Source organism: Microcebus murinus, chromosome 10 (genome assembly GCF_040939455.1).
Source record: "Microcebus murinus isolate Inina chromosome 10, M.murinus_Inina_mat1.0, whole genome shotgun sequence".
In the NCBI taxonomy this organism is placed as follows: Eukaryota; Metazoa; Chordata; class Mammalia; order Primates; family Cheirogaleidae; genus Microcebus; species Microcebus murinus.
Window position 1 is genome coordinate 93751518 of NC_134113.1, and position 20415 is coordinate 93771932.

Below are 20415 nucleotides of genomic sequence, written 5' to 3' on the forward strand. Positions count from 1 at the left end.
CTACCCACTGCATCCTGGCCAAATTTTGAAAGGCCCGTTTACCAAATACTGTTCTGCTATCCCCACCCCGGGTGTGGGTGTGTGTGTGGGGACACTCTGCATAATCCCAAACTGACATACAGGAGACATTTCTTAGTGGGGGGAATCAAAATGTCACCTCTCACCTAGCTGGGAATAATTCAAATGGACAAGTGGGTATTATTTTAGCTTTCTACCTAGGGGCAGCTCAATTTCTATGCCTGAGGCCATTCCCTTCGGTCTTTCCTAACACAAATCCTTTCCTTTCAGGTCAGCCGGGAGAGCAGTGTGGAGCGGAGCTGACCTGACCTTGCCTTCCGCCTCCCGGCCGGCCTTGGGGCTTTCTCAGTCCCAGCTAAGCATCAGCACCCCAGAGTCCTGCCAGTACAAAGCCCTTCCAGTTAAATCCATTCTCTTTTTAATAAAAAAAAGCTTTCTCCTTTCATCATTCACTGTCTTGGAGGACCTTTTACATTCCAGTCTCATTTTTTCCCCATCATTTCCCTATTTTCCTTCATTTTCAAACAAATTTGTCCAGGTGAAAATGCCTTTCTCCCTACAAATACTGCATACACAACACATTAAAAATATATTTATATATCCTGCACTCACAATCATGACCACAGCAGGAAGGACAACTGGAATTCTCTCTCCTTAGTATCCAGGGAATCCTACAGGATACAGAACAGATGGCAGGACATTGGCCTGCACCCCAAACAGACCCCAGGTCCTTTCAATGCTTCCAGAAGTCTTCACATTGGCTCTGGAGCCCACATTTGTAATCCACAGAATCAAGCAGCCCCTGATCCTTTGAACACTCAACCATCCCTCGGCCTCAGTAGTGTATAGTTATGAAAATAAACCTGAGAAGTAAACACAACTTCTCCAGGTGACTTTACTATGATAGGAAGGTGAATAGAACAGGGATAAATCCTTCATCAAATATGACATTCAAAGAGAACCAGTGAAACTAGAGCACTGCAGGCTGGAGAAGAAATGAAAAGGCCTTGAGATGGCTTTGGTGAATCAGGAGAAAATAGAACAAAGCAATCACCGTCAAGATTTGCCTTTGTGAGTTTGCCCCAAACAAGCAAAAATAACCAGAAATTATAACGTTCTTACCTTCTGTGTCCCCATGCCCCTAACCTAATTCTTTTCAAATCTTCGAGAAAGATCTGGAAGTGGGATTCCAGAGATAACTCTTCCAACCAACAAAACCTTCAAAATGTCCTTCTCGGTAGCAAGTTTTCTTCAGGTCCTCAGAATTGCTCTGAAACCCCCTCTCACCACTACAGCATCTCTGCCTCTGGCCACGGTCACGCTAGTTATAATCTCTGCAAAGGGTGGAGCCTAGAAGGGCGACAAGCCCCCAGCCCCACCCTACACCCGCCCAGTAATCCTCGTGACCACTGGGAATTTTGCGTTATCAGAATTTCAGAACTCCCCTCCCCCCAGCCCCCCTGGTTATCACCCTAAGGCAATAATGCCCTCCCTCTTTTTAAAACCACATCCTGTCACTCCACCCCCTGCTGTTGTTTTTTTTAAGCTCATCTTTTATGCCCCGTCCCTCCTGTATAGCAGCTACGGCATCTTAGTTTCACAGACAAAAAACCAGCAGAAAAGCCTTGTGGGAGGGCAAATACACAAATTTTTGCTCTGACATCAGCTCGGGATTAATTAAATCTGCAGAGAAAAGAGAAGAAATATTCCTGTAAAAGAAAAGTTCAAGTGGGTGCTACTATCACCCCTTTAAGGTTGTTTGATGTTAGCAGAAAGAATTCATAATCCTATGAATTTATCAGCTGCTTTTTTATTGTAGATAGGGTCTGCAATCTTAAAGGGAAAGGAAGGACGATAAGAAAATCCTGGGAAGAATTTGTCCAGTTTTTGGCTTTACTTGTCCTCTGATTAGCAAAATCTCACCTGGGGGATAGGACACCTGGTTTTCTAGGAGCCAGACTAACCCTGGCAGCAGGAAGGAGCGGATCAACACCTATGGATACAATCCAAATTCCTTATGGCATCCACCATACCGCCCACTTTGAATTCTGCATTGCTTTGCCGCTATCTCAGGCTTATAGAAACACAAAAAATATCCAATTCAATTAAACAGGTATTTACTGAGCACCTGCTATGTAGCAGATTTTGAGTCATGAGGAATTTATAGTGTTTCTCTTCTTCTATTTAAAAAATAAAAAAGGGTAACTGATTCTCACACACTGGGAAGGATTATTAATATCCTATTAGTTTCAGACTATGAGTTTCCTTTTTTATTATTTTTCTTTTTCTTTTTTTTCAGGGCTTCCTCTTCTTGGTATATTTTTCTTTTTCTTTTTGAGATACAGTCTCACTCTACTGTCCAGGCTAGAGTTCTGTGACATCAGCCTAGCTCACAGCAACCTCAAACTCCTGGGCTCAGGCAATCCTCCTGCCTCAGCCTCCTGAGTAGCTGGGACTACAGGCATGCACCACCATGCCCAGCTAAGTTTTTCCTCTATATTTTTAGTTGGCCAATTAATTTCTTTCTATTGTTAGTAGAGACAGGGTCTCGCTCTTGCTCAGGCTGGTCTAGAACTCCTGTGCTCAAGCAATCCTCCCGCCTCAGCCTCCCAGAGTGCTAGGATTACAGGCATGAGCCCCCAGGCCCCGCCCAGACTATGAGTTTCTTGAAAGAAAAATGTGAAGGCCTGGTGCGGTGGCTCACACCCGTAATCCTAGCTCTCTGGGAGGCGGAGGCGGGTGGATCGTTTGAGTTCGAAACCAACCTGAGCAAGAGCGAGACCCGTCTCTACTATAAATAGAAACAAATTAATTGGCAAACTAATATATATAGAAAAAACTAGTCGGGCATGGTGGCGCATGCCTGTAGTCCCAGCTACTCAGGAGGCTGAGGCAGGAGGATTGCTTGAGCCCAGGAGTTTGACGTTGCTGTGAGCTAGGCTGACGCCATGGCACTCACTCACTCTAGCCTGGGCAACAGAGTGAGACTCTGTCTCAAAAAAAAAAAAGAAAAAAGAAAAATGTGAGGTAGATAGATATCTGATTACTAAATTATGTTAAAAAAAAAAAAACGAATAAGGTAAGTAGGAAAACAAAATAAGAAAAATAGGAGCTGACAAAGACAAAGGTTAATGAGGGAGAGAGAAAAGTAGCTCCACTGTGAGAGTAAACAAAGCAAAACAATGTAGTCTGTATTTAAAATGTTGGGTAATTGGGAAATAATATCAAGGGTTTATTGGAGGGGAAGTATCAACTATTGTAGTTCTAATGTCTGCTACTGGAGTGGGGTGGGATGAAGGAAGATGGGTAAATAGATACAACTTTTCTCCACGGTGAGCTGGAGGAAGTGCATTTTCTGTTAGGGTTTTTGGTTGAGGGCCTAGAATCCAAATTGATGTTACTGAAACAAACCAGATTACTTTGTCTCTGTTTCTTAAATGAAGATATTTTCTAAATCTGATCTGATACTTCCCCTTCCCCAACTCACCCTTTTTTTTTTTTTTTTGAGACAGAGTCTCCCTTTGGTGCCCAGGTTAGAGTGAGTGCCATGGCATCAGCCTAGCTCACAGCAACCTCAAACTCCTGGGCACAAGCAATCCTCCTGCCTCAGCCTCCCAAGTAGCTGAGACTACAGGCATGCGCCACCATGCCCGGCTAATTTTTTCTATATATATTAGTTGGCCAATTAATTTCTTTGTATTTATAGTAGAGACGGGTCTTGCTCTTGCTCAGGCTGGTTTTGAACTCCTGACCTTGAGCAATCCGCCCGCCTCGGCCTCCCAGAATGCTAGGATTACAGGCGTGAGCCACCTCGCCCGGCCCCAACTCACCCTTGACTTCCAAGAAAGGCAGAGCCAGAGGCCTCTTTAGTTACCACAGCAACTGAATTTGGTTGCCAAACCAAAAGAAAAAGAATATCCCATAAAGCAGCGCTGTCCAATAGAAAGGTAATGAGAGCATGTCACATTATATTTTCTAGTAGACACATAAAAAATTTTAAAAGAAAGAAGAGAAATTAATTTTAATAATTATTTTATTTAACCCAATATATTCAAAATATTATTTCAACATGGAATCAATATAAAAATTATTAATGAGATAGTCTACTTTCTTTTTTGGTGCTAAGTCTTTGAAACACAGTATATATTTTACATCTACAGGTTAAAGTGATATGTAGTCCTACCAAAACAACATAGTTGTGTTTAACAGAAAAATATTTTAAACTCCATCAATTTTTAACTTTAAATTATTTAAAAGAAATCTTTTTAAACTTCAGTATATTTGTTTTGTTTTTCTTTTTTAAGATAGAGTCTTGTTCTGTTGCCCGGGCTAGAGTGCTATGGCATTAGCCTAGCTCACAGCCACCTCAAACTCCTGGGCTCAAAGGATCCTCCTGCCTCAGTCTCCTGAGTAGCTGAGACTACAGGCATGCGCCAACATGCCCAGCTAATTTTTTCTATATATTTTTAGTTGGCCAGTTAATTTCTTTCTATTTATAGAGATGGGGTCTCGCTCTTGCTCAGGCTGGTTTCGAACTCCTGACCTTGAGCGATCCTCCCGCCTTGGCCTCCCAGAATGCTAGGATTACAGGCGTGAGCCACTGCACTCACACTCCCACTCCGCCTCAATGAAGTAATTTTGAAGGCCCAGGATTATACCTGTTTCCAAATAATTTGTATAAAGCTTCTATGGAGAAAGGTAACACCTGGCGTAAAGTGTTAGATGTTTGAAATCCATGACAAGTAGAATATTTTCTTCTTGGTAAGAAACAAGGGAGGGTGACAAGAGAGAAATCTGAGACCTCCTTTCTTTGGCTAAACTCAGTCTGAGAAAATTACCTTTAAAAGAGCTTAAATTGGGCCGGCACTGTAGCTTATGCCTGTAATCCTAACATTCTGGGAGGCCAAGGCGGGAGGATGGCTCAAGTTCAGGAATTCGAGACCAGCCTGAGCAAGAGCAAGACCTTGTTGGTACTAAAAAATAGAAAGAAATTAATTGGCCAACTAAAAATATATAGAAAAAATTAGCCGGGCATGGTGGCGCATGCCTGTAGTCCCAGCTACTCGGGAGGCTGAGGCAGCAGGATTGCTTGAGCCCAGGAGTTTGAGGTTGCTGTGAGCTAGGCTGACACCATGGCACTCTAGCCCGGGCAACAGAGCCAGGTTCCATCTCAAAAAAAAAAAAGCTTAAATTAGGTGATAGTGACGGGAAGGGTTCTACTTCAAACCTTGTATATTTTTTAAAGGTTACAACTAGAATTTAACAGAATCTCAAGAATCTAAAACTGTGTTGAACATATTGAGACAAATATTCCTCTAGCCAGGGGGACCTCAGAAACTCCTGAAAAAAAACAAAACAGTTTAGTACTGGCCTTGTTCCCACAGTAACAGAAATGTTCAAGTCAGATAATCCTCACCCTGGGGAACAGAGAATAGTTGCTCAAAGTGACTGTTGATGTGTTTGGGGAGATTGGTTGGTTGATGGGGTCTTTGGTGGATTTCGGGAGAAGCCCCGCACAATCCCAGTCACAGTCACAGTGGCAGCTCTGGTCATCAGTCATGGTGGAGTAAGTATGCCAGGCGGCCAGCAAGGCCAGATGCTCTGAAACATGCCATTTGATTCTTTGTGAGATCTTCCTCTATCTTTACTAAAAACAAGAGGAGGAAATGTGATGGGTACATTTCAAAATAGAAGACGTTGGGGAGGAATGTTATGAAATTTACTCAACAGTTTAATGCAGGCCTGCTTAGAAGGGAATGATTTGAGCAAGTGGACTCAGTGGAAATAATTTTTTTTAAAATAGGGAATGAACAGAATACTTGTTTGCAGGATGGATGTTTGCTAGTATGATAACCAAGTGGAAAACAAACAAGAAAATCAAGAAAATCTTAAAGTTAGAGAATACAGGACTTTAGACATATTGAGGTAAAGACAAGGAAAACTGTCCTTTATGTAAAACAACATAAATGGCATTCAAGGCACACAAAAAAGCTAATGACTGCTCTAAGACTTTGTTTGCATTTATAGTATTCTTCATAAAGAACAACTTTTGTTAATGCACATAATTTTGAAATCTTCCTTTATTAGGTTTGGTGTCGGCAGAGTTCCTTTGAATCTGAAGACATTGCAGAAAAGAAAGGGTGAAAGCAGAAAAAATTTGAGAAATGTTGATTTTCTTGTCTAAACTGGGTTTAAACCATTCATCATTTCTTTTTTTTTTTTTTTTTGAGACAGAGTCTCACTCTTGCCCAGGCTAGAGTGCCGTGGCATCAGCCTAGCTCACAGCAACCTCAAACTCCTGGGCTCAAGCAATCCTCCTGCCTCAGCCTCCGGAGTAGCTGGGACTACAGGCATGTGCCACCATGCCTGGTTAATTTTTTTTCTATATATATTAGTTGGCCAATTAATTTCTTTCTATTTATAGGAAAGACGGGCTTTCGCTCTTCCTCAGGCTGGTCTCGAACTCCTGAGCTCAATCAATCCGCCCACCTCGGCCTCCCAGAGTGCTAGGATTACAGGTGTGAGCCACCGCCATTCATCATTTCTATTGATCCTGAAGGGCTAATCCCAGCTCCCAGTCCCTTATCACTTACTAAGGGGTCTTCCCTATTCTAATCTCTTCTTCAAAAGTTAACATATTCCAGACCAGGAATGGTAGATAAATGATCCTAACTCAAAATTCTAATTATAACAATTTCCTACTCAAATATCTTTAATGGTTATTGAATAAAGTCTAGATCAGTGCTGTCCAATAGGAATACAATGTGAGTCACATATGTAATTTAAACTTTTCCAGTGGCCAACATTAAAAAAATTAAAAGAAATGGGTTAATTTTAATATATTTTATTTAACCTAATATACCTCCCAAATTCTCGTTTCAAAGTGTAAGTAATATAAAAAATCATTAATGAGATATTTTACTTTTTTTTTTTTTACTAGGCTTTCAAAATCCAACATGTATTTTATACTTATAACACATTTTAATTGGGTCACTAAATTTATGATACAATGGATCAAGGTCAATTGTAGTCTTATTAAAACAATAATGCTGTGTTAAACAAAAACATTTTATATTGCTTCAATTTTTTCTTACACTTCTTAAGTCCTCCCCCCCCAACCACCACTCTGCTTCGGTTTTTAAATATGAACTTAAATGAATTAAAATGGAATGATTCCAGCTTTCTCTTCATATAAAAAAAAAAAAAGAAAAAATAAAATAAAATAAAATGGAATGAAATTAACAATTAAGTTCTTTGGGCTGGTGAGGTGGCTCATACATGTAATCTTTTCTTTTTTTCTTTTTTTTTTTTTTTGAGGCAGAGTCTCACTCTGCTCCCCGGGCTAAAGTGCTGTGGCATCAGCCTAGCTCACAGCAACCTCAAACTCCTGGGTTCAAGCAATCCTCCTGCCTCAGCCTCCCAAGTAGCTAAGACTATAGGCATGCGCCACCATGCCCAGCTAATTTTTTCTATGTATTTTAGTTGGCCAATTAATTTCTTCCTATTTTTAGTAGAGACGAGGTCTGGCTCTTGCTCAGGCTGGTTTTAAACTCCTGACCTTGAGGGATCCACCCGCTGCCTCTGCCTCCCAGAGTGCTAGGATTACAAGCGTGAACCACCGTGCCCAGCCTCATGCATGTAATCCTAACACACTGGGAGGCTGAGGTGGGAGGACTGCTTTAACTCAGGAGTATGAGATCAGCCTGACCAAGAGTGAGACCCTGTCTTTACTAAAAATAGAAAAATTAGTCTCTACTAAAAATAGAAAAGTTAGCCAGGCATGGTGGCATGCACCTGTAGTCCCAGCTACTCTGGAGGCTGAGGCAAGAGAATCGCTTGAGCCCAGGAGTTTGAGGTTGGAGTGAGCTATGATGTGCCAATGCACTCTACCGAGGGTGACAGAACAAGACTCTGTCTCAAAAAAAAAAAAAAGCACACACACACACACACACAAAAACCTAAAAACAATTAAGTTACACTTGCCATATTTCTTTTTTTTTTTTTTTGAGACAGAGTCTTACTCTGTTGCCCAGGCTAGAGTGAGTGCCGTGGCGTCAGCCTAGCTAACAGCACCCTCAAACTCCTGGGCTCATGCACTCCTTCTGCCTTAGCCTCCTGAGTAGTTGGAACTACAGGCATGCACCACCATGCCCGGCTAATTTTTTTTCCTCTATATTTTTAGTTGGCCAATTAATTTCTATTTATAGTAGAGACAGGGTCTTGCTCTTGCTCAGGCTGGTTTTGAACTTCTGACCTTGAGCGATCCACCTGCCTCGGCCTCCCTCAGTGTTAGGATAACAGGTGTGAGCCACCGCCAAGTGCTTGCCATATTTTAGTGCTCAATAGTCACACGTGATTAGTGGCTACCACATTGAAGAGTGAAGATTTTGACTCTTTAGCATGATCCCAGCCTTTTATTCCAGTATTAGAATATGCTTTGAATATACTTTGAAAATTAGCCCTTGCCCCAGCCTGTTAGTTTTAAAATAGGCCCCATTTCCTGCCTCACAGTTTTTAATTTGTCTTACTCTGCCTTTAAAAAAAATCTGTTTCATTCAAGCTTGTACAAATCTTTCCCATCCTTTAGGCATTAATTATAATGCAGAATTCTGGCCAAAGGAAATACATTTGAAGATTACAAATATTTTATCAGGCCGGGCGTGGTGGCTCACGCCTATAATACTAACACTCTGTGAGGCCTAGGCGGGAGGATCCTTTGAGCTCAGGAGTTTGAGACCAGCCTGAGCAAGAGTGACACCTCGTCTCTACCAAAATAGAAAAAATTAGCCAGGCATGGTGGCGCATGCCTATAGTCCCAGCTACTTGGGAGGCTGAGGCAGAAGGATTGCTTGGGCCCAGGAGTTTGAGGTTGCTGTGAGCTAGGCTGATGCCACGGCACTCTAGCCAGGGCAACAGAGTGAGATTCTGTCTCAAAAATACAAAAAAACATATATTTTATGATACTCTATTTTATCTTGAATTTTAGGTACCTTGGTTGGAACTCCATGAGAGCATGATCTGGTTTGGTTGTTTTTGTTGGACCCAGGATAGAATAGGTTCCTAAAACATTACAGTTGAACCAATGAATGACTGCATGTGGATGATGTGGAAATATGTGGAAGTTGCAGGGTAATGATGAAGAACTCTCAGCAGGATACAGGGTCCAGACAATGAAATACCAGTAAGAACAGCTTCAAGTTTTAACTGAAACATCATCCCTTTTCTAGGAAACTGACTCCTCACAATCTGCTCCTATATCTTTTGTTTTCTTTGTCTGTCTCCCTAATTCACATGTGAATCTCTTAAGAGCAGGGATTTTTGTGTTTTCTCTGTGTTCCCAGGCACTTCACATAGTGCTAGATATGTGAATAAACCACTGAATGATTTGTCGACCTAAAGAAAGAAACTGAGGCAAAATTAATATAGGTAGAAAGTTTATTGGGGCCAACGTTGAGGACTACAGCCCAGAAAACACTGGAAGTGCTCCTGAGAACAAAGGCGAGGCTCAAATTTTTAAAGAAAAAAGGATAATCAGGAGACGGGCGACTACAAAAGCTGTTTTTCAGGAATTCCCATTGTTTTACAGAAATAAGATTGATCAGTGATTGGCTATACATTGTTGAACTACAGGGTATGAGTTATATTAGGTTAATTTTTTTTTTAAGAGACAGGAGTCTTGCTATATTGTTCCACTTCCAGTGATTCTCCTGTCTCAGTCTCCCAAGTATTATAGCTGGGACTACAGGCATGCCCATGTTAGGTTAATTTATAGCTATTGGTGGTGATAGTCTGGAGTCTACACAGCAGGCCACTTGAAAATGATAACTTAGGGGAGGTGGTATGTGACTACAGTCTCATTTCAATGCCTCTCTGGGTCTGATAATTTAAAGGGGGTTCGAATTCCTCAGATAAACAGTTTCTTTTCTTTCTTAGAACAAATGAACTCAAACTTATCAACACTTGAGTTCCCACTAAAGCATTTGGCTTAGGAAGGTCATACAGTCATGCTTCTAGGCCATACAAACAGGACAAGGCTGGCAGTGGAAGCAAGGTTAGTAAGTTCATTATCCCATAACCAGGCATATGGGGTTTTGTTTTATTCTATTCCATATGTTATCATTGAATACATAATATATGGCACTACTGAAAACTCAAGCCACAAACTCATCATGATCATAATTGACATATTAAAAATCATTCCAGGACGGGCGCGGTAGCTCACGCCTGTAATCCTAGCACTCTGGGAGGCCAAGGCGGGTGGATTGCTCAAGGTCAGGAGTTCGAAACCAGCCTGAGTGAGACCCCATCTCTACTAAAAATAGAAAGAAACTAATTGACCAACTAAAAAAATATATACATACAAAAAAAAAAAAATTAGCCGGGCATGGTGGCATGCCTGTAGTCCCAGCTACATGGGAGGCTGAGGCAGGAGGATCGCTTGAGCCCAGGAGATTGAGGTTGTTGTCAGCTAAGCTGACGCCACAGCACTCACTCTAGCCTGAGCAACAAAGCGAGACTCTGTCTCAAAAAAAAAAAAAAAAATCATTCCAAGTAGAAAGATGATTGATTACAAGAGGCTAGAAAGGGTAGTGGGGAATGGGGGATAAAAGGACAGTTAATAAGTGCAAAAATAGATAGAATGAAAAAGATCTAATATTTGATAGCACAACAGGGTAACTATAGTCAACAATAAGTTAATATGTATTTTAAAATAACTAAAAGAGCAGAATTAGTATATTTCCAAAACAAAAATTGATAAATACTTGAGGTGATGATTACCCCAATTACCCTGATTTGATTATTACACATTGTATGCCTGTATCAAAACATCGCATGTATCTCATAAATATATACAACTATTATGTACCCATAATTAAAAATAAGACATTTAAAAAAATAAATACAATCATTCCACATGGTCTGAAACTGGGACAAAATATTGAAATCAGGGTTGCTTGGAAAAACTGGGCATCTGGACATTCTATGAGATAGTGTTTTCATCAACTCTCTGGGTAATTTGTTTTTTTAAGACAGAGTCTCATTCTGTCACCCTGGGTACAGTGCAGTGGCATTAGCCTAGCTCACAGTAACCTCAAACTCTTGGGCTCAAGCGGTCCTACTGCCTCAGCCTCCCAAGTAGCTGGGACTACAGGTGTAATCCAAGATGCCTGGCTAATTTTTTTTTCTATTTTTAGTAGAGATAGAGATGGAGTCTTACTCTTGCTCAGGCTGGTCTTGAACTCCTGGGCTCAAGCAATACTCCTGCCTCAAGCCTCCCAGAGTGCCAGGATTACAGGGTCAAGCTGCCACACCAAGCCTCTAGCTAATTTTTAAACTTTTAAATTAAGTTTCTAAGTGCTTGGCACATAGAAAGGTTTAATGGTTGCTGAATTAATTACAGAACACAGAAACAATCTGCATCTTTTTTCCTATGATAAATTACAGTAGGACTTCAAACCTGCCAGACATAGGTCCTTTCATTTTATAGTAGTCATCTTTGTCAGTCATAGGCATTAAAACATGATCAGTAATTATACAAGTAGATAGATGTTTGTTTTCTTTTGTTTTGGGACAGCATCTTGCTTTGTTGCCCAACCTGGAGTGCAATGGCATGATCATAGCTCACAGCAGCCCTACATTCCTAGGTTAAGCAATCCTCTTGTCTCAGTGACCCAAGTAGCTAGGACTAGAGGTGCATGTCGCCATACCCAGCTAATATTTTTACTTTTTGTAGAAATGAAGTCTTGTTATGTTGCCCAGGCTGATCTTCAACTCCTGGGCTCAAGTGATCCTCTCACCTCAGCCTTAGATTTTTTTTTTTAATTTATGTATTTTTACTTTTATTTTTTTGAGAGACAGGGTCTCGCTCTGTTGCCCAGGCTGGAGTGCAGTGGCACAGTCGTAGGTCACTGTAACCTTAAACTCCTGGGCTCTAACAGAGTCCCCTGCTAGAGTGTAGTGGTGCCATCATAGCTCATGGCAGGATCAAACTCCTGGGCTCAAGTGATTCTCCCACTTTAGGCTCCCGAGTAGTTAGGACTACAGGTGCACACCACTGCGCCTGGCTAACATTTTTATTTTTTGTAGAGATGAGCTCTTGCTGTGTTGCCCAGGATGGGCTCAAAATCCTAGGCTCAAGTGATCCTCCTGCCTCGGCCTTCTGAGTAGCTGGAACTATAAGTATGTATATCAACAACCAGCTAATCGGTAAATTTTTTTGTAGAGATGGGGTTTCAATATGTTGCCCAGGCTGGTCTTAAACTCTTGGCCTCAAGCAATCCACCTGCCTCAGCTCCCGAGTCATTGTTGTTCCTGGGATCATAGGCGTGAGCCACTGGGCCTGGCTATGCCATTATTTAATACTGTCTCCTTAAAAACTTCATTTCATGCTTTTAATTCTACTTGTTGTCAATTCTAAGTAATTATTTATTTACTTATTTGGATCAAGCACTTTTTAATACTTGGCAGAGATTAAACTGATTTTTATCATACTATAGTATCATGTATATTGTACTTAATAATATGTCAGAAAATGCTCTAAAAAATATCTGGAAAGATAAGTAGCTCATTATAGTTGACAAAGAAGATCTGAGGAAAAAGGAAGAACCAGGTTACAAAGAGGGGGAAGTGAGTGTCTGTGTCACAACTAAAATGCAAAAAACCACTACCTTATACAAAAGCTGCCCACGATTCAGTCTCAAACTCTCCCAACCCTTGTATGCCAAACTAATTCTAAAAGATAAGCAGCACAAAGAAAAAAAAAATCTTTGTGTTTCTAGACTCTCTCTAGTGTTTTCATAGTGGTTTGCTTCCAGGATTAGAGAAACAAGTGACACTATGCTTGCAGAGCACCTCAGTGCTTCCCTGAAATGAAGCATCTACCTCTAAAGCAGAAGCTCCTTCTCTGACATCTCCCCTTACTGATCACAGCTGCCAGTTACCCTGGGTGGGGCTGGCACAAAGATTCTTCTTACTCATTGTATATCCTGTTTAACACCCAGCAGGATGTAAAAGATCTGAGATAATCTGAGACTCCGCATTATTACTTTATTTTCTCTTAGTGTCAACACTAGAAAGAATAGGTAAGAGAGAGAATTTTACAGTTTTGTGTAGTTGACTAAGCAGAGGATTGAAGTCAAAAGAGTAAAATCTGAGGCCCGCCTCTGGAACATGAACTAGAGTTTAGACATTTGAACAAATCATTTAACTTCTCTATATCCCAACTTCAGTATTTGAATTAGAGGTTATAATACCTAAACCATGGAATTATTGGGAAAATTAAACAAGACAATGCAAGTGGAAAAAAAAGCTAATGAACTCTACAGCCCAAGTGAATATTCATTCATTCATTCATTTATTTATTCAGTTAGTCATTTATGCATTTCTCATCAACTGTTTATTGAATACCTACTATATGCTAGATATAGTTCTAGGTACAGAAAATATAAATGTCACTAAGACAAAGTTTCTACCCTCATGGAGCTTAAATTTTAATATGAAAGATATATGTGATGTTTTACTTTATGTGTCAACTTGGCTGGACCACAGTACCCAGATATTGGTCAAACATGAACCCCAAGTACCTTAGAATGTGACTGTATTTGGAGATAGGGACTTTGAAGAAGTAATTAAGATTAAATGAAGTCATAAGGGTGGGACCCTAACCCAATATGACTGGTATCTTTTTATAAAAAGAGGAAGAGGCATCAGGCATGTGAACAGAGGAAAGGCCATGGAGGACACAGTGAGAAGGTAGCTATCTGCAAGTCTCAAGAGAAACCAACCTTGCTGGCACCTTGATCTTGGATGTCCAGCTTCCAGAACTATGAGAAAACAAATTTCTGTTTTTCAAGCCACCTCTCTGTGGTATTTTTTTATAGCAGCCTTAGCAAACTAATACAACAGACAATAAACAAATGTTTAATGTCAAGTAACGGTAGGGAGCACTTTGGAGAATAATACAGCAAGGCAAGGCGCAAAAGAGTTGAGGGGTGGGAAAGGTTACTTAACATAGGGTGGTCAAGGCTGCTTCTCTCAGTAGATGTGACATTTGAACAGAAACCTGAATCACATGTGGAAGCAAATCTTGGGAGTATCTGTGAGAACAGTATTTCAAACAGAAGGCATTTCAAATGCAAAGACACCAGGAAGAAGATTCGTGGTTGGCATGGTGTCAAAAGGCTGATTTGGCAGGAGTAGAGTGAAGAAGGGGCAGAGTGGTAGGAGAAGTGATGTTGGAGAGATCTTTAGAAGTCTGGTCATACAGGGCATTATAAGTAGTGGTGAAGGTTCTGGATTATATTTTAATTATGACAGAAAGCCAGGAAGCTACAAAGCCATTTTAGGTTTTTGAGCAAAAGCATAACATTAGCTGATTTGTATTTTCTCAAAAAGCATTTGCTATTCACTGGAGAAGATGCTGAAGGAAGGTAGTATGGTTTGAATGTGTGTTACCTCCAAAGTTCATGCTGAAACTTAATCCCCACTGTGGTAGTACTAACATGTGGGGCCTTTTGGGAAGTGGCTAAGTCATGAAGACTCTGTTTTAATGAATGGATTAATGCCCTTATAAAAGAGGCTTCAGAAGGAGTTTGCTACTTTTTTTGTCCTTTCACCTTCCACCATATAAGGATACAGTATTCATCCCTCTGGAGGATGCAGTAAGGAGGTGCTATCTTGGAAACAGAGAGAGCAGCCCTCACCAGACCTCAATCCTGCAGGCGCCTTGATCTTTAACTTCCCAGCCTTCAGAACTCTCAGAAATAAATTTCTATTATTTATAAATTATCCAGTCTGTGGCATTTTGTTATAGCAGCACAAATAGACTAAGACAAAGGGCAAGTATAGAAGCATAGAGACCAGTTAGGAGACTGCTGGTCCAGGTGAGAAATAACAGGGGCTTAGACCAAGGTGGTAGCGAGTTGTTGAAATATATTTTCAAGGTAGAACCAACAAGATTAGCTGATGGTCCAAAAGGTGGGTATGGGAAGAAAAAAAGGAGTCAGGAATGATCCTAAAGGTATTTGGCTGGAGCAACTAGAGAACTGGAATTGAAATTTACCACAATGAGAAAAGTGGAGAGAGGTTTGAAGGGTCAAATCAAGAGTTTTGTTTTAGATGTGTTAAGTTGGAGATATTGTTAGGATATGCACTAGTAAGGTTAGAACGCTCTCTCTTTCATCCCTAGATTCTGGGAACATAAAGATAAAAAACATATGCCTTTAAGGTCTCATGGTGTGGAAGGAGATGGAAAGAGACATTAAAAAGTGTCTGTTTTTTTGTTTGTTTGTTTGTTTTGTTTTGTTTTTTTTGAGACAGAGTCTCACTTTGTTGCCCAGGCTAGAGTGAGTGCCATGGCATCAGCCTAGCTCACAGCAACCTCAAACTCCTGGGCTCAAGCAATCCTCCTGCCTCAGCCTCCTGAGTAGCTGGGACTACAGGCATATGCCACCATGCCCGGCTAATTTTATATGTATATATTAGTTGGCCAATTAATGTCTTTCTATTTATAGTAGAGACGGGGTCTTGCTCTTGCTCAGGCTGGTTTCGAACTCCTGACCTCGAGCAATCCACCCGCCTCGGCCTCCCAAGAGTGCTAGGATTACAGGCGTGAGCCACCGCGCCCGGCTTGTTTTTAATTAATATATTTTATTTTGGGAAGGCAGTTTTAGGCTTACCAAAAGATTGAGCAGAAAGTACACAGAATTCCCATATACCACCTTCATTCCCTGTCATTAACATCTTGCATTAGTGTGATACATTTGTTACAACTGATGAGCTAATGTTGATACATTATTATTATTATTATTAACTAAAGTCCATAGTTTGTATTAGGGTTCATTCTTTGTGTTGTATATTCTATGGGTTTTGATAAATGTATAAAGACATATTCACCATTACAGTAGCATACAGAACAGCTTCACTGCCCTAAAAATCCCAAGTTCTACCCTCCCTTCCTTCTTTCCCCAACCCTTGACAACCACTGATCTTTTTGCTGTCTCTATAGTTTTGCCGTTTCCAGAATATCATGTAATTGGAATTATACATCATGTAGATGTTTCAGATTGGCTTCTTTCACTTAGTAATATGCATTTAATGTCCCTCCATGTCTTTTTGTGACTTGATAGGTCATTTCTTTCTATCACTGAGTGATATTCCATCATATAGATGGACATCTTGGTTGCTTCCAAGTTCCAGCAATTATGAATAAAACTGCTATAAACATTCGTGTGCAGGTTTTCATGTGGATGTAGGATTACAACTCATTTGAGTAAATACCAAGAAAGGTGATTGCTAGATTACAGACAAAGCTTTTTTTTTTTTTTTTTTGAGACACAGTCTCGCTTTGTTGCCCAGGCTAGAGTGAGTGTTGTGGTGTCAGCCTAGCTCACAGCAACCTCAAACTCCTGGGCTCATGGTATCCTCCTGCCTCAGCCTCCCAAGTAGCTGGGACTACAGGCATGCGCCACCATGCCCAGCTAATTTTTTCTCTATATATTAGTTGGCCAATTAATTTATTTCTATTTATAGTAGAGACGGGGTCTCGCTCTTGCTCAGGCTGGTTTTGAACTCCTGACCTTGAGCAATCCGCCTGCCTCGGCCTCCCAGAGTGCTAGGATTACAGGAGTGAGCCACCGCGCCTGGCACAGACAAAGCTTTTAAATGTCAATTTCTGTAGAAGTGCCAATAGGGAACACAGTCTGTTGCTTGTATGAGGTGAAGAGGGTTATTTGAGTTCCTTAAGTTTATCCAAGCAATGCTCTAAAACTAAAAATGCCTTTCCTTTCCTGTGTAGCCATGAGCCCGACACTATCACCAGGATACCCCACCCCAGGCTCACTTACAGGAAAACAGCTCCATGATGACTGAAGTACTCAGGCTGACTCATATCCACCCTTTCAAAAAACCACATGCCAACCTAGGGACACTCTTCAATACAATGTTTCATAATTGGTTTTTTTTTTTGAGACAGTCTGGCTCTGTTGCCCAGGCTAGAGTGCTGTAGAGTTAGCCTAGATCACAGCAACCTCAATCTCCTGTGCTCAAGCGATCCTGCTGCCTCAGCCTCCCAAGTAGCTGGGACTACAGGCATGCGCCACCATGCCTGGCTAATTATATATATATATATATTTTTTTTTTTTTTTTTTTGAGACAAGAGTCTCACTTTGTTGCCCAGGCTAGAGTGATTACTGTGGCGTCAGCCTGGCTCACAGCAACCTCAAACTCCTGGGCTCAAGCGATCCTACTGCCTCAGCCTCCTGAGTAGCTGGGACTACAGGCATGCGCCACCATGCCCAGCTAATTTTTTCTATATATATTAGTTGGCCAATTAATTTATTTCTATTTATAGTAGAGATGGTAGCTCTCTGGGAGGCTGAGGCCGGCAGATCGTTTGAGCTCAGGAGTTCGAAACCAGCCTGAGCTAGAGCGAGACCCTGTCTCTACTATAAATAGAAAGAAATTAATTGGCCAACTAATATATATAGAAAAACTTAGCTGGGCATGGTGGTGCATGCCTGTAGTCCCAGCTACTCGGGAGGCTGAGGCAGTAGGATCACTTGAGCCCAGGAGTTTGAGGTTGCTGTGAGCTAGACTGATGCCACAGCACTCACTCTAGCCTGGGCAACAAAGTGAGACTCTGTCTCAAAAAAAAAACACAAAAATATAGTCGAGACGGGGTCTCGCTCTTGCTCAGGCTGGCTTCAAACTGCTGACCTCGAGCAATTTGCCTGCCTAGGCCTCCCAGATTATAGGCGTGCTAGGGTTACAGGCGTGAGCCACCATGCCCAGCCTTCTATATATATTTTTACTTGCCCAGATAATTTCTATTTTTTTGTTTTAGTAGAGACGGGGTCTTGCTCTTGCTCAGGCTGGTCTCGAACTCCTGACCTTGAGTGATCCTCCTGCCTTAGCCTCCCAGAGTGCTAGGATTATAGGTGTGAGACACTGTGCCCAGCCCAGTGTTTCATAATTAAAAGTCTCTGTTCTGTTAACAGGGCTCTTGCCTAATTTTGTTTGCCCTCCAGCCCAGCAGTCTAACTCCCCAGAAAATATTTGTCCAGCCAAGCCTGGTGGCATGAGCTTATAGTCCCAGGTACTCTGGAGGTTGAAGCAGGTGGATCGGTTGAATTTTTACAGGTAGCTATGATTGTGTAAAAAAAAAAGAAAAAGAAAATACACACACACACACACTATAGAGTTCTCTAAGGGGGAAAAGATTATTAAAGCTCCAGGGTGATGTTTATTAATCATGGACTAGGCAAATACATACACAAACCTCCTGAAAGTAAATGCAAATGTTGTACTTCAGTGTACTTGTTTTTTTTTTTTGGAGGGGGATCACATCTCTTTTATCACAGTCTCAAAAGGCAGCCAACCATTGAAAGTGGCAGGAAGGGGGAGGAGAGGAATCCACCTCTCCTCGGGTCATCAGAGGAAACTGGAGACCTCGGCTGCTTTCACAGCAGTTCGCCTACTCTTAGGGATAGGCTCAACTCCAGGTGGAGTCACAAAGGGCAAGCTCTTTTCAACCAGCGGCTTGGAGAGGCTAAGAGCAAGGGGTCCTCTCTGAGTGTTAAGAATAGTGCCTGATTAGGATACTTAAAAAGTACTACAATCCTCAGGACAAGGCACAGTCTGAAGAAGCTACAACTCTTACATTCACCTTCACTGGTCCAATGGTCACTGTATTATTTAGCATTTGTATTTAGCAACTCCAAAAGGAGAGATGTGAAGCAGTGGAGGCAAAGCTCTCTTAGGCTACACTGATAATCATGTATTCTCTTTTTTTTTTTTTTTTTGAGACAGAGTTTCACTTTGTTGCCCAGGCTACAGAGAGTGCCGTGGCATCAGCCTCGCTCACAGCAACCTCAAACTCCTGGGCTCAAGCAATCCTCCTGCCTCAGCCTCCCGAGTAGCTGGGACTACAGGCATGTGCCACCATGCCCAGCTATTTTTTTCTATATATATTAATTGGCCAATTAATTTCTTTCTATTTTTTTTTAGTAGAGACGGGGTCTCACTCTTGCTCAGGCAATCCGCCCGCCTTGGCCTCCCAGAGTGCTAGGATTACAGACATGAGCCACCACACCCGGTCATCATGTATTCTCTTTATCAAAACCTTCCATGCTACACACATTCAACAAATTTTATCCAGTATCTATTATGTACTATACAGTGTTCTAGCCATTGTATTTGTAGTAATTATATGATCCGATGCCTATTCTACTATATATGCTTCACTTATAAGCACCAGGCAATCTTACTGTATAGTTAAAAATCAGCTTCCTTAACTTACACATCTTTCTCACAAATAACACAGGCCATTGGCCTTCTTACTTTCAGTCCCTAGTTGGATGGGATAGTCACAGAAATATTTGGATGAGGCGGGCCCAGAAACCAAAGAATCTCTTCTAGTCTGTGTCTACCCCCAAAGATTAGCCCCGCCTGCCTGCATTTGTAAGAGGCTGCATAAGCCAGTGCAGACGTGCTTTGCAGACCGTACACAGTCTCCAAATTGACCAGCTCCATCACTCAAAGCTGACAAGAAGCTCCTGTCCCGTCCCTATTTTTTTTTTTTTTTTGCTTCTCTCCTCCTATGGAATTTCTTTTCTTTTTTTTTTATTATTTTAAATTTTTTTCTTCTTCTTCTTTTTAAAAGCTATAAATTATTAAGCTTAGTGATGGAATTTATTCTCATGTTGCTACCTAGGGATACAGACAATATCTTCATCTCCCTCATTATCCTGTTTTCCTTCATCCTCTTTGGTTCTCATTCCCTATTTGCAATGAATCTGCACAATTTCATGAGAGTACAAAATCCTGAGAACTTCTTAAGTGGCTTGAGGCAAATTTATTGGATGCCTATGTACCTATTTAAAAAATGTGTGCAAAAAGTGTTAACTTTGATGGCCTGACCCTATAATCCTGTAACTGTTTATTTGTTCAAATGCGGGGAAGTTACAACCACAATCTAAATTTTTTTAAAACGGGGCTCCAGGAAGACTTTTAAATCCAACTTAATTCCAATTACATGTAAGTGGCTGCTTTAAGCTAATTGGAAATAAGCAATTTTTATTAATATTTTTACAAAATTCGGAGGAAAGAGAAAATCCATTAAATCCTATCCCCTGACAAGTGGCTCTTAAGGGCTTTAGATCTTCCCTTAATATTCTCTGGCCTTCTCTCTCAATCTTATTAATAAGCAGCAACAGATGAACATATTGACAGCAAGAGTCAGGAAGAAAGACAAATGGCCTGAAAAATCCACAGGGGATATAGGTTTGTTTTCATTCGTTTATACAGATCTACTATGTTGCCAGATCCATTTAGAAACTGGGAATACTGTGGTGTAGGTGGTAGGGGAACTCCATTTTTCTGATTGCATGGAGCTTAAAC

General features: G+C 41.2%; 2 protein-coding genes across 3 annotated transcripts in view; both read right to left on the minus strand.

Annotated features, from left to right (window-relative positions):
• LOC142873416 (small ribosomal subunit protein uS13-like) overlaps positions 1-20415 on the minus strand; it is a 379862-nt gene that overhangs the window by 210114 nt on the left and 149333 nt on the right. The window lies entirely within an intron of this gene.
• Positions 1-20415, minus strand: part of SLC2A3 (solute carrier family 2 member 3) — an 85622-nt gene that overhangs the window by 14434 nt on the left and 50773 nt on the right. Inside the window, exon 1 of one of the 2 annotated variants that reach the window (XM_012777603.3) lies at positions 1141-1360. The exons of the other annotated variant lie outside the window; for it this stretch is intronic. Within the exon in view, the coding sequence (XP_012633057.1) occupies positions 1141-1155 (15 nt within the window). The 5' untranslated portion in view covers positions 1156-1360. Of the gene's footprint in view, positions 1-1140; positions 1361-20415 lie in introns of those variants that run through there. 2 annotated transcript variants of the gene reach the window in all.